Source organism: Chroicocephalus ridibundus, chromosome 2, assembly GCF_963924245.1.
Source record: "Chroicocephalus ridibundus chromosome 2, bChrRid1.1, whole genome shotgun sequence".
Classification (NCBI taxonomy): domain Eukaryota; kingdom Metazoa; phylum Chordata; class Aves; order Charadriiformes; family Laridae; genus Chroicocephalus; species Chroicocephalus ridibundus.
The window spans coordinates 22,435,633-22,451,097 of NC_086285.1; the positions used below are offsets into that span (position 1 = coordinate 22,435,633).

Here is a 15,465-nt window from a genome sequence, read left to right on the forward strand (position 1 = left end):
ACGAGAGCAAAGTGAAACAGTTTAACTGTAATTAAGTTAACTTGCAAGTCAGCCCCTACGTTGCATTGTAAAATTAAAGGGCTCCCGAGCATCTGGCCTGCACTCCTTCGACATATGCTTACCCCAGGAGTCATGTGCTTAGTTTGAGGAGACATCAGGCGTCTGTCAAGCATGTCAGCCTCGCTCCACGCGGGCCAGCCCTTCCAGCAGCAGCAACGCTTCTGACAGGAGCAAAACCTCCGACGCGAAGCAGCGCGCCAGCGAAAACTTCAGCAAATCATCCTGCATTAACCATCGTTTGAAACACTCCTCCGTCTAAGGCCCGGTTTAAAGTGCCCAGCTTTTGCCTATATGGAGCGATAGTGTTTGCTGGCGATTTCTCTCAGCTCTTGATCTGATTCAGTCCCTATGTTACGTTACAGCTCAGCAGAGAGCCCGTCACCATCAATTACCACGGAGGAGTGGGAGGGCTCCGCGCGCCCGGTGACGTCAGCCGCTGTAGGAACGAAGCCTGCACACTTGCTGGAGTAACATAACATTTGATTAATCTCAGATGCATGCCTGGCAGCACACATGGCCTCCTGTTAACATACAACAACTGGCTGTGCTGCCAGAAACAAATCACAGAGAAGTCTCTGAACGTGAACACTGGATGATCGATTTCTTGATGTTTGTGGATATGGATTTTTTTCTTTCTTTCTTTTTTCCCCCCGCTCCTGAATAGAGAAATTAGGCACTGGAATTTCAAGTTGGAAATCTCAATTAGGTTGGAAATCTCCCCTGTAACAGGAAAATTATGCTTGACCACAATTAAGGTAAAAGACATATTATGGTAGAAGATGCATTCAAATGAACCTTAATCATGGTTCTTTATAAAACCTGCCATCCTAAAAACAAACTCACTAGATACATCAGCATAGCAGTACTTCCATGCGTTTGCCAGCCCACTCAAATCGTCAGGAAAACTCACACGCGTAATATTATTGACCCTAATGAGTTTAAGAGTTTGCAAGATTAGGGTCAACTGGCTTAAAATAGGTTAAAAGTAAATAAGAAGAATGAAGAAGACATGTCTGTATTGGTCAGGGGCTTCTGGAGGTGCAGAAGGAGAAGGCAGGAACAGGCACGGAACGGTATGAACAGAGAAAGAGCTGCGGAGAAGCCGCTTTCTGCTCCTGCTACCACTGAGATAATAAATGATGAGGCAGTGACTCCGGAGAGTAGCAACAAGCACAAACATTTTTTTTGGCTCCAGCTGCTCAGTGAGCTAGGCAATCTTCTCTGCTTATGCCTCGAGACTGGTCTTTAATAGGCATGCTAGGCGAGCAAAGCCCCATAAAGTCAAAACTCCAGCCTGTTGGAGCTGAAAACATTGCCTATTTCCAAAAGCCAAACTCTTAACACTGATCACGCTCTGTAAAGTCGATGGTAGTTGGGAGAGCGAAGGGCAGACCCCACCTATATACCTCACAATAAGAATCAAAACAGAGTCATTATTATTTTTATTTTTTTTAAAAATAAAGACTTCAGACTGGCTTCCATTTATATTAACGGATTTCTAGACGTAGTTTCACACAGCCACTCTTAAGGTGTACCAAGGTCAGTATAGAGTTATCCTCTTCCCTCCCCCCACAACTTAAAATGGGATTTCTTATTTATATTAGCTGCATACCATATTGCTAACTACTCTAACTCACTGAAACTAGAAGTGACTTTTGGTTTACACATGATCAGGTTTGCTTTTTTTCTTCAAGGGGAAGCTGGGAATGCAGGATTGTTAAAATTTTGCCACTACTTCAGAAACCAATATCCATGTTATGTTCACTTCAGATGCCAAAACAGAATTAAATAAGTAGAAAACTTGCATAGGCTTTTGATGATCGCCAAATATTTATTTCTCATGAAACAGATATTTCTATTTACCTGAAATAGCAGCAAAGAAAAATACCCAGAACATTGACAACCTCTTGCGTAACGTATTTTGACTTCCATAAGGCACTTCTAGGATGCATTATTAAACTGGAAATGTTAAAACAACTACTGTTTTCAGAGGAAGCAAACAGTAAAACTTCAGCGAATACAATTTTAGACGGCTGTGAGAAGTATAGCAATTTCTGATGCAATACTGTATTAATAAAGTGGGGTTTTTTACAGTACAATTACTGAGCTAGCTTTCTGGCAAAACTGTCATCCTTAAAAAGTTTAACACATGCTGTGGGACACAAATGCCTTGGGGCAAATCAGAACTGCTCTGAAGAATATACAATCACAGTCCCAGCTGGAATATCGCAATTAGGACAGGGCAGCTCTGATTCCAGAGGCTTATTTTCTGCCCTTCAGCGGATTTTACAGAATGCTGAAACTCAGCTTGCAAGACCAGGCTGTCATCATGGCAAATTTTGGCATTACAATATTGAAACAAAAGAACTTTGTACTAGAAAACACAGAAATAAGATGACTTAAGCTTCAGAAACAGCAATAGAGAAATTCCCTGGTACTGATCACAAAGTTTCAAAAGCTCCCTAAATCTTCTAGCCATAGAATAGAAACAGCCTCTTGTTCTTTCTTTTTATTTTAATTTTTTTAAACTTCTGAGCAGCAGACAGTCACAGAACTAGCGTGTAGTAAATGCGAGATGACTTCTGCCCTTTGTTGCCCAAGAGGGTGAACTGTCACCTAAGCAGCACGAGGTCTGTTAAAAGCTGCTGCTGTGCATAACCTGACAAATTAATTAAGGTGCCTTAGAACAAAAGTGAGTGACCTTCAGTCACTTACATAAAAATATAAGGTCTTTATTAAGAGAACAGAAACACATTTCGTCCAATGATTACTATTTTCATTCATTCTTTAAACCTGCATAGCACTAAAGGAGAAGTAGCTTTAACATTAAACACTCCGTATTTGCACAGTGCTTTCATAAGAAGTCTCAACCAGTTTTAAACACAACCTTATGAAATTTTACTATGTTTGGACTATAAATGCCATTAAGCACATGAGAAAACAGAAGCTTGTGAATGTTTAAGTTTTTTTGGTTTTGTCTTTTTGTTTAACAAAGCAAGGTACCTGGACTCTGCTTCTTTCCATCCCAAGTTGAAAATGGGTGTCTGTCTAAAAAAGTTCTTGTTGACAAACCCGATCAAAAATGAGTAAATGAGTTGTTAGAGATCACAACAGTCAATAACTCAGAAGTAATGAAAGCTTAGACATATGAGTAATTTTTGTCATCACCAAGTTATTGTGCATCAGCTGATCTATATGTGGACATGTGGGCATGCTTAGCATATGGCAAGCAAATTAAAGCAATTTATTGTAATTCTGCCTCATTATGGATTATGTTATCTGGCATTTTCTGATGGATAAATGCATGAACAGGTAATGCATAGCAACTTGTAAATCCATGTATCTAAACCTTATATATATATATATACACACACACACATACAGGAGAATTGTTCTGTCTCTCCTTTCCTTCCCATTTTAAAAGCAGATAATGCATTTGTTTTTCTTCAGTTATCTGGGATATCGTATTTGCTTTTATTCAGTCATCAAGTACCTCATCAGTCTTAACACAATCTCTCAAAAGATAACTTCACGTTTCTGAGATTCCTCAGCCAACTCTTTAGGTATCCAAGTATCCCATACAAAAACCTCCGGTTAAGTAGGGTCCAAGCTGTTCCCTTTCTCTACGTGAATGTGAATATTTAGCCATTTGCCATTGATGTAAGTTACATATGTTACCACTTGGTAAGAGTCAACTTTAGAAGAGCTTCCTTTACCCTTTTGGAAGACACATTCTGACCAAAAGACATCAAGGTATTAAAATCCCTCATTTATTTAACATGACAAGACAGTAGAACACTGTATAGGCCTACGCAAAGCTGATATATGAATTTTGACATCTGCAACATTTCTGTTGAGAAGACAGATGATAAATTAGTCAAAGCTCACACCGAGTCAACAACTCAGTAGCAAACAGACTCAAACCCAGATTTCCTAAATTGCTGCAACAGCCTTTCCCCAGAAAACACGCAAAACCACCCAAATCCTGTCGGCAGGAGACCGCTCGGTTCCCTAGCACATCCCGAAGTTCATGAATGTTTCTCAGGTTCATTGTTCCCTCTCAGATCTTTACCAAAGGGCCATTCCGCTTGGTGTTTTGCACACTAAATGAATAGGGCCACTCACGCAGCAGAGTCCCAGGGGAGATGCTGCAAGAGTGGCTGGTTGATACTTGTGGCAAAAGAAAATAATCCATTCGCTCACCCAGCACGGTGGGAGCTGAGCTGTAGGACAGCCCCCCGCTTCCCGACTACACTCTGCCTGGTTTGAATGAGGGACACAAACAGCGTCTCCCACCTCCAAGGAAAAGTTTCTTTACTATCAGATATAACGTCAATCTCTTGTTTTTGTCTCTGTGCCTAAATATTGCAAAATAGGCTTGAAGGTTTGAAACAGGTGAGTACTCAAACCAGCAGGGTTACTGGCTATAACACAGAGAGAAGATTTATTATTTTTTTTTAATAATGGCAAGCTGACTTGATTCAATACCTACTGTGAGGAAAAGGTTCACAGCTATGTTTTACAGTTAAAATACATCCCAAGAGTGCCTGGTTTACCAAGAACTGCACCTTCATGTTCCTCATTTTTGACCAGCTAACTTAAGGAATTTGTCTTGCAAACTGTCGGTCCTGAGAAAGAGCAACAGTTGCATCTGAGAGAAAAGTGTTGCGTCTTTGTGGATGCTGATCTTCCTAACTTCTGAGTATACACTGCTTTGCCAAAAATCACTTTCATGGAAAAATGTGGAATTCCACCAGTCTAAACGCACTCTCACCTTTACATGACACTGCCTTACTGCAAGATCCACAAGGCAGGATCACTGTGCAGGAGCACGTCAAGGTCAGGTGTTGGTTAGGAAAGCAACATTCACAGAGCACCAACAGATCATTTTTAATTTCTGCAGAGAAGGAACTTCATCACTAGATGAAAATTTAAGTTCCCTGATGGCACTGAAAGATGTGTTAGGAAATTAACAGGAATCTGAGTGCAGCACATAAAACATACACATCACACAAAACAGCTAAACTAGCAATTTAAGTAAGTAAACATCACTGCTTAGAGCAGAGCTCTTGGTCCTCTCCACTCCTGTCCCCATCCCTGGTATCTCCAGCAGTGCCTTCCCTCCCCTCCGCTGGTCCCAGCACTTGTCACACCCCTCCAGGAGGAGAGAGACATACCTAGCCTAGTGGGAAACTCAGGGTTTGGGGTTTTTCTCTTTTTCGTATTTTTTTTTTCTGCCGTATCAGTAAAATGAAATATCTAAAGGGAACAAAAGCAAGGCAAAGGATGTCGGTAGCAGTGGGGCAACAAGCCTTCACCACCCAAACCGCACTGTGAAGCATTATGAGATAACCCACCAAGGGCCTAACTCTTTTGTGAGTTTAATCAAACTTTTGTGAGTTTAATTTCTATTTTGCAATGCATAGCAATAGCTATGCAATATAATGCTGTAGCTGTTTAAAAGCAGAAAAGACATCCACTTCAAAACAAGTATCTCACACTCAAAACATTAATAATTAACCACCCACACACAAGCATTTACTCAAGTAAACAGAAAAAATGACAGCTGAGATACATACAGTTGTGCTTAACATTTAAATGAAGTCTTGTTTTATTAAAGATAATTCATGTCACATTTTTCCCCTTCAAAGTACAAATTTAACTCCAGCCACAGTGAATAAGGCACACCCCTCCATCCATAGATTTTGATTTTATCCTTACAATAGCTACAGACAATGTTAGCTCACTGCAATCTCCTTCGATGTTAATTCTCCTGAAAACGGTCTTATTGGCGTGATCTGAAGCCCACAAGGCTCTCTTCGGTTGGCTTTAGATTAGGCCCTTACATAACTGTAACATCTGGGGCCCATTTCTGCCATGCAAGTTCCAACAGACACAATTCTGTGTGTATAAATTCATTTCTATTTAACAGACGTCTGTATTTTTGAAAAGCTGAGCTGATCTGCAATTCTGTTCAATCAAACACACAAGTTAATACATATTGTCCCAAAAAGGAGTGAAATAAATAATGCTATTTTGTATGACATAAATCCTAAATGTATTCCAGTGTGTTATTTTAACTTCTGTGCTTTGCAAATTCATATCCATCTCTGCACAGAGGATAAAAACCACAGCAGACCATTATCGCCACAGCTGGAACTACTGGAAGGGAGAAGGTCCAGGGTCAGTACTCTTCCCCTACATTATTTTTACACGAAGTATCCAAAGTATTACATATACTTTGTATATCCTAGAATAAACTGTGATCTTCCTCAGGAGACAGCAAAGCGATCTAATAGTGAAGTAGAAACGACATGAAGTACCGTTGCACAGCCCACATAAAGCAATTGTCAATATGTGCATATTTGTTTATGTACAACTCCAGAGTGAAGTCTGGAAGGGATTGCTATCAATTAGTGAAAGCTCTCCATATGATAGCTTGTTAGGCTATACGTAATGAAGAAATATAACAAACTGTTATAACCTACTTTCTTCTTACGGATAATTTTCCTCGAGTGAAGAACAATTAGGATTTCTTGTAAAGTTGCATTTTTTCCCCTACCGACAATAAAAACGTAACATAAGGATATCCATATCCATCCTTGTAATTGCACAAACAATAAAATATTAACCGGATTATCACTAAATCCTTGTGAAGAATTCGGTGTCACTACTATAGAAAAAGCCTTGCTGAAATAAATACATGAACCAGAACTACTACCCAGTGAAGCGCACGGGTTTACAGGAATCAGAGAATGCTCTTCAGATTACAGCCTCTAAGATTATATCAAAAATAGTCAGTACAACAATTAATTAAAAGGACTAAAAATAAGTTATTTTAAAATTATTTTTCCAACTTGTACCAATGCAATAACAGTGGATTATTCACACTCTCATCTATCGTATTTCACGTATTTTCACCATTTATCACAGAATACTACAGCCTACAGAAGTTATAGTTTTTTTAGGCCCGCAATGCAGAATTTCCAGTTATCCTTTGCAAACAACAGCAGAATTTCCACCCATCAATCTAAACGGCACTGGACTTTGCATTTCACAGTTCAACACTACTTATCTGGATTAGGAAAGCAATTGCATGCCAATTAAGACATGTAAATAGGCTCAAGAAAAGAATGTAGCACAGCAAAATATACTGACAGTCTTTTTAATAGTAACAAACACTGTAATTCTTTTTTTATTATTATTGTTATTATAAGCATGGAAAGAATGACAAAAACCACAGTCATACCAAGGTTAAACTACAATATGTTACACACAGAGCCTACTTTGAAAGAAGATTAAGACTACAAAATAAAGCAATTAAGCATTTGGTCAGCTTTAATTGAATTCCCTTGTGCTCACCTACATAATCATTCTGATTTCCAGAGAGCTCCTACATTTTTCAGCACACAGATGAATGGTTACTGACCTGCTACCTTATATTTTTTTACTCCTGTTTGTTCTCCTGTTTGGGCCCCAGGCCTCCTGTATTTCTCTGAAGCCTGTATTACTAACTTGTTCTTGGAATTTTCTGAGAAGGTCATCACCAGCATTTTCTATAGCTTCAAAAAGACTGTACGATGAAGGGGGCTTTTTGACCACTTTACAGAGGAGAGCTACGGCAGGAAGAATATGGTCAGAAAGGGCTGCTTGTTCTGAAGACCACGGTGTCTCCTCAGCATTTGAAATGGGAACATGCGATCTTTTTGTTGCCTGTGGCACCAAAATTTGGTGTGTAAGAGAAAGCCTTCTGCTCCAGCAGCAGCACCTCACCCCCGAGTAGTTGACAACAGCAAGAGATCCTCTTGCAAGGCCACACGTCTTTGGAAGACATGCAGAACATTTGTCGTGCACTCACAAGATGACGAAAAAGAAGCTTTTTTAAAGTAGAAGGAAGGTGCTAATTAATGGGTACGACAGATTTCATATACAGACAAACCCCTTAAGGCAGAAGCATCTCTCCGGTTGCATTTTGATCCCAAAGATCAGTCCTCAAGAAAGAACTTGAGCCATTCCAACCACCCCAGTATAAGTTTAGAAACTGTATCTCTGTCGTGTAAATAACATACACAGCAAATGACAGAACTGGACCCAAAAAGTGAGAGGACACGACATATTTTTGGAACACAAATCTCTTGAGAGCCCGTGAACACACATTAAATAAACCTTGTCTATAGTACCACTGTCACAGTTCTTGTGCCACACTTTGTGGAGAATAAACTGTCTTGTGGAAGGGTATCTCCACGCACTTGCTCTGTGCTTATAGTTCTCCTTATTTCTGCCACTGGCTACTATTGGAAAAAAGCCAGATAAATCTTTGGTTTAACTGGGTACAGCGTGTTTTGTGACAGGTGCTAAATTAACAGATAAGGGGAACAAAGAGAGAAGAAAAGGAGATGCCCACTGAGTTCTTCGACTTTCAAAGTTAGCTTAAGGGCTGATATAAAACATAACTCCCAGAAGAGTCATGGTGCTAAGCTGCCCCTAAGGCTTCAGGGCTGAGAGATGCCTCTGCAAAATCTTCCAGGGAAGAAGGGTGTTGTTAAACATACTTAAAGTTTCATTTTCATTGCTTTTATGGTTTTTTTTCTTTTTTCACTCTGGTTCTGTTTTTGTGATCAAGGACTTACCTTTCCCCCTGGTAAAATAAAAAGCAGTCCCTTGTTGTGTTAAAGCACAAATTCTCTAGAAACATCACACCCAAATGTGTGGTACTAAGTGCAAGCAGTCCCTTTAGACGACTGTACACATGAGAAAAAAAAATGCACATTCAAAGAACTGTTGTGCATTTCCATTGAACTACATAGGTCAGGACAGATGTTAGTACTGTCAAGTACCAGGTTATGGGAAGGAGTTTTCCCTAGAGCACTAAAGAGTGCTTTCGACCATGAACTACGCAGCAGAGGGACAGCCCATGACAGCAGGAACTGCCCGGAAGGTTACGTTATCTCTGCAAATAGAGACTTCAGCTGATAGCGTTATTTTATTTTCCTCCCTAATATAATTCAGTCCACTTCTTTCCCATGATTAGTTCCTTAATATTCTCCAAGAGCCAAGGACATGATATACTCAGCGTTTAAACCTGATTTTGCCCTTAATCAGAAGTTACAGCAGACACTGCACTTCCTATTTAACTTTTCTGTATTGTCAGTATTTGGTTTGAAAAGTTTCATTTTCAACACAGAACATATTTGTGAAAGTACTATTCTGCAAAAGCAGGAGAACATGGAGAACAGTTTAACAAGTGTCTTAACATTTTTTAACAGACAGTGCAATACCACTGATTGCATTTCAGATCCGCTGTGCAGTAAAAAAAAATTACTCTGTGAAACAGCTACTGCTCTGTGAATTATCAAGCACAACATGACTTACAAATGATTGCTAAAATGTAATCTCGGCCATGCAAATGCCCATCTTTCATACAAGGGAAGAAACAGGAACACTTTTTCAGTAAACATGGAGGTGTCTCCAAGGGTTGGAGGAAGTTCAGGACTTCTCCTAGCTTATTTGGCTCCTGGTCCACTCCTAGCAGTTAGCAGAGCAACCACTGCAGGGCCCCAGCAGACAAACTGGTGACTACCAGCGTGGGACAGCATTCCTGGATCCCCTTAGTGGGATCTAATGCATCAAACCTGCCTGAACCATGCTCCTGAACCAAAGCCAACTGGCTTTTTAATACTCCATAGTATTAAACTAACTCTCTTCCCCTTCAAAAGAGGATGGCTGAATCCAAACCGCCCCGCAGGAATACTATACTATCTGGCCTGTGCTGTCTCACAAGCGATGCCAAAGAGCTGCCTGGAAGACTGCGAGTTAGTCCTGGCCAAACGCACACCAGGGACCACTCCGACAACTCTGCAGAGTTGCACTCCTGTGCCAGGAAACCTCTGATGCTTCTCAGCACCCGCGTACAGAAACAGCCTTAGGGCTAGACAGCTTCAATAACCACAGGCAAAGCCAGGCCCCATTTATGGCCACAAATGTACTTTAAAGCGCACTCAGGCGATCATTTCACCATTGTTTCTGAGCCAACTCAAGTATTTCCATTTTATATCCTCACCTGCTCATCTGGAGTTTTCTTTCAACCTGGCACCAGACAGAACCAACCCAGACAGACACTGTGCTGCTAAACCTCTCCGGTGTCTTTCCAGAGGCTCCCCTACGTCCCTGCCTGGCGGGACACCCAGCCGTCCCCCCCCGGCAGGCAGGGCCAGGCCACCGACTGCCCACACAGCGCAGAGCATCTCGCACGGGTCTTACAGGCTTTGAGACTTTTGGACAAATTTGAGCACTGCTAATATCGGCTTATTTCTGTTCTTCCTTTTTCACTTTAACTCAGTTAATTATTTCCATAAAGCTTTGGTAAAGCATGTAAAAGGAGATTTAGAAAACAAAACTGTGTCGGATGCAGCACTGTAATTTAAATGCCTGGTTAGTTTAATGCAGCTGATGTTTCTTTAAGGCCTGGGTTACGTACACATCCACTATACTTCCAGGCGTTTTACATGCGGATTTAGGATTGCTGATGGCAGCCATTAAGAAAAATACATATTTATCTCCCTGCAATGGGGTTATTTCTATAAACCTCTTTAGGACAAATTTTCACTGACACTGACCCATGCCAACCACTATTTCCCTTCACCTTTCCACAGCAAATTACCTGGTAAGAACAAACATTCAGATCAGTATAACGTAATGCAAATTAAAGTGTATGTTCACTTTGGATCACCTGGAGAGAATTTCAAACTTCATGGCTGCCCCCAGACTGTGCTTCCTCCCATACAGCTGCAGAGGGAACAGGTTTAGGTGGGTTTTTTGTTTTGGTTTTGTTTTTTTATTCTTGGCCGATAAAAGATTTCAGTGGCGCAGCAAATCAAACATACTAAATCTGCGTGCTTCAGCTCCAGAGACTGGTCAGAAGCAGAAAGTAATCAGTGACAGGAATTAAGAGAACGATTTTGTGTCCCAGATCCGGGGAATGCCACGGGATTGCTGGGCAGTATTTAGACAAGAGGCTGCTGGAAAGAACCTTCTAGAAAAAAACCAAAACCAAAAACAACACAAAACCAAAACAAAACAGAACACAAAACCCCATTTGCTATTTCTGGTACATAACAGATATTTTGGGATTAGCTCATGATGCAGAGAGGTGAATATATTGTAGAACAGAAAGAATGTGAATTACAAAAGCAATTAGGCTGCTTGTGTAACCAAAACAAAAGAAGGGAAAGAATGGAATAAAACACAAGGATTTTCTAAAAGAGCATACTTTACTCCAGAAACAATTCTGAACCTGATGCATGGCTGCAGCGTGCTAAGTGCTGTCCTGCCCATCCAAACCCCTCTGCCTGCCTTGCAGCGTACCTTTTCCAGCTCTTGGATGGTAAAAAACCATGGAATTCATCATATACATCTCTTTCTTGAAGTATTAGAAACTGAAAAAATCTTGTAGACTGAATTTTTAATTATTGCATATTTTGTTTCATTGATAGCACAGAGAAGTCAGAGATGAAGCGCTCTTCACCAGGCTGCGTGGTTTTCCACGTACCGTGCAGAAGTTATTGGCAACACAGAAAAAGAACAATTTGCACAGTTGTATGGTGTCTGACAACAGTGAGCCCTGAGCTACAGATACCAAACCAATACTCAGTTGTATCTGACTGTTTGAATACCAAATTTCAGTTTGGTATATCTGAAAACATTAAGATCTCAACCAAATTGCCTCAAAGGAATGTCTATAAATCTGATCAGTTTTTAAGAATCCACCTTTTTTCAACCATGCCTATTACTCAAGCTGATTTAAAAGCTTACCTTCATCTCTGGATTAATTCTTTTCTCTGTCTTCTCTCTGCTTCCATCTTCTGTCACTCACTTATATACATCATCATTCTCTTCTCCCTCTATATCACCTGTTGCTTTCACCATATTTTGATTTTTTTTTCCTAATTAATACGATTTTCCTTCCAATTGTCTTTTAATCCATTTTGCTTCAACTTACTGTGTTTTTTTCCTGTATTGGCACTCCTCAAAAAGCAACCAAACAAAACACTGCAAGGAAACCCCTACTCCAAATCCTACTTTCTTAGAACACCCAGGAAATCAGAATTAATTCAAACAGCAGCAGACCTTTTGTTTTAAATACCTGAAACCCCACCCGAGATCTGTCAGGAAATACAATTTCCTTAAAAAAAAAAAAAAAAGCTTAGTCCTTTTTTGCTTATGAAATCCGGTAGAGCTAAAGAAAGATCAATTACTTGCAAAATTATTTCTGTAGTAAATCCATTAGATCAGCCCTGACAAAAATAAACTAATTTGCAGTGGAGAACATATATCATTCAGGTACTTAGAAAAGTCAGGTCATTTGGAAGCTGCTACATCTCCAGTATTTTTGGTTTAAAGCTGTTGTACAGGACATTTTGTGACAGACCCCTGTTGATGGAGGGTTGAGAACCCCCTCTCTCCTTATTCACGTTTTTCTGATCTCCTGACATGCTTGCACATGAGTTTGAGTGAGAAAGAATGCACAAAAGAATGGGAAGACCAGGTGTTGGTTTGCCACTGACAAGCCTGGTAAGTCATGAAATAGGTCACAGAATCATTGAATCATAGAGTTGCCCAGGTTGGAAGGGACCTTTCAGATCATCTAGTCCAACCATCAACCCAACTCTGACAAAAACCATCACTAATCTAAGCTATATCTCTAAGCACTATGTCTACCCGTCTTTAAATACCTCCAGGATGGTGCCTCAACTGCAAAACCACCAGGTTTAGTTATTTCTTTAAACTAGAACATGCAATATAATTTCAATTTTTCACCTTCTTTGCACAGTCAGCTTACTTAGAGAAAGCAGTATGCTGTAATTCCATTCAGAAACAAACACAAAAATTCACTGGGATTATTGATCCATTGAGGGAAATTCCAATAGAGGACAGAAAAATTAACTCTCCGTTTGTTATTTTTACGACTTATTCTTTATGGTATTGTCAGAGCAAATTCAAGCATGGTCGCATTGTAGATTTTGACCCCGAACTCAGTCCCTAGCCCAGCCCATCCACCTCGCCGGCCACGGCTGCGCACAGGGAGCACAGCGGGAGGGTTGGATTGCAGCTCCGCAGCCCTCCCCTCCTTCAGCAAACCTCCGGGGACAAGCCCGAGTGACACAAGGCACACGTTTGTCCTGACACCGCTCTGCGCATGAGAGGAGTCTCCTGCCCACCCGTCCCAGCGTGCCTCGCAGTGATTGTTTCTTCCTAAGGAGATTTAGGCAGTTTGCGTCAATCAAGGATTTAACAAGAGACATAAATGCCATCCCCTCTTAACATAAACAAACAGCTGCCAGCACCTTCCTTGATGAGCTAAGGGTGCATGGGCGGCTGGCAAAAATTATGAAAGTTAGTCATTTCTACTGTATTCTCCCCTTTCAAACATACTAGCTAATCTTATCATTTAATCACAGGACTGATTTTAAAGGTCTTCATTTTCCACAGTGGCAAAAAACTACTTTAAAATACTTTACAGGCATATATAAATAAAATGGGAATTCTTATGAATAATAATATTAAATGCCCAGAATCACATACAGAGTACAAAAAACATTAACAAAGTAAGCATAGGCAATCATTAAATGTTTTTCCAACTCCAACGGTCTAAACAAGGAAACAGAACTCAAATAATTAATTATTGAATAAGGCTTGCTCCTTGGTCTATAAAGTGGAGTATACCTGTATCAGAACGTCAGCAGAAGTCAGCATTCACAAGCCAGGTGGCTTCAAGTCTTGTCAGATCTCTTTTTTGCAGTAAATTGAATAATAATAATTAAAAAAAAAAAATCCTTGAAATTAATTGTTTCAAATTGCAATATCAACACAAACAAGCTTTATTTTGCAAGCAACATCTTCTGCTTTGTAAACCTGGCCATGTTCAACACATACTTACAAACCAGTCAATTAAATAACAGAATTACGAATTCTTTAAAAACTGGCCCGATCATTCCCACAATGAACTTCAGGAAATTAGCATGAAATTAGCAGTTTGCCAGATGCCCAGTAGAAGGCAAATGAAGAAAAATCACTGCCCCGCAAACGATCTGCCACTCAGTGGCTCGGCAGCTGGGCTGGGTGCGTTTCTCCTCCTCACGCCCTTCCACACTCTTTACCACCAGCACACACGTGCAATTTTTTTCCAAGTAGAAATGAAGCGGCCAAAATACAGCTCACATGTTGTCTTATTTCCTCAGAAAATAATTTAAATCCAAGTACTTCTTCTTTGCCCTACATTTTCCTTTCAATAAGCTGTTTGGTAGCTCCCACCAACCACCATTAAATCGGTCGCAGTCATCCTTTTAGCGACAGTTCCAAAAGTTCACTTCACGATGTTAGAAGCTTGTTACAATTATAGCACCTCTTAGCACTTGAACTTTTGATCTGATTTCTTAAAAATAGCAAAGACTCCGAGATCAAAAGAACAGCATTGAAAATAACAGTATTAATGCCATTTAATCAGCTCCAATTTCTTCTAGCCTCTGGAAGAAGGCAGCAGCGGGTGGCATATTCTAGTCTACATTTGGACCAACTCAAAATTCACAGCTGTGTCTTCAAATATTTCATTCTGACACTGTGAAATAGCAATTTGGGAAGTATGCAAAGCCCTGTGCAAACATTTTGCAGTAAAGCTCGTCTGTCTTAACTTCCCATGTCCTTCTGCTCACAGGTTTTGGGAGACAAATTCCTAAGTTTTGTCATGAGTTTCTTTCTTCCTTTCTGTCCCCCCACACCGGCAGGCATGGTTGTAGGACCTCTCAGGCTGCGCACCTATTCTTCACTCTGTGGTTTCCTTGGGAGCCTTCTTGCTTTTCTGGAACACCTCTGTAAAAGGCATTCAATTATGATCTAAGGAGGTTTTCAGAAACCTTCAAAACTCTAGGGCCTGCTCACAGGGTAATATTGCAGGGTTAATTAGACAAAATTAAAATCAGATGTATTTATCTTGAAAGCAGGGTCCTAAACATATACTAAATTTCTGAAAACAAAACAGATGCTGTGACTTAGTAGAACAATTTGTCAACACATCGTCTGATTATCTTTTTTTCTTTTTAAGTAAAAGGGGTATGAACCCACTCCTAGCCGCGAAAAAATAACGTCACAAACATACCACAGATTTAAAAATAAAATGGCCATCACTGAGACAGTTCTTGTCCTCACTTACACTCACACAATCCTAATTAACACCAGGCAGAATTTGGCCCACTGTGCAAGCCCCCTCTAATCCCTGCACTGTAGTCTGCCACGCCAGAAGGTTATTCCTTGAAACATTCCCCAGTAAGCCGGATAATTCTAGAAATGACATTTCAATGCCATTGAATCAGTTTGCCTAGTGCTACAATTTAATTTCTAAGCCTTTTCCAC

At 40.3% G+C, this 15,465-nt stretch overlaps 1 protein-coding gene across 7 annotated transcripts in view; it reads right to left on the reverse strand.

Moving 5' to 3' along the window:
* CACNB2 (calcium voltage-gated channel auxiliary subunit beta 2) overlaps positions 1-15,465 on the reverse strand; it is a 256,830-nt gene that overhangs the window by 128,290 nt on the left and 113,075 nt on the right. The window contains exon 1 of one of the 7 annotated variants that reach the window (XM_063324697.1): positions 123-3,298. The exons of the other annotated variants lie outside the window; for them this stretch is intronic. Within the exon in view, the coding sequence (XP_063180767.1) occupies positions 123-173 (51 nt within the window). The 5' untranslated portion in view covers positions 174-3,298. Of the gene's footprint in view, positions 1-122; positions 3,299-15,465 lie in introns of those variants that run through there. 7 annotated transcript variants of the gene reach the window in all.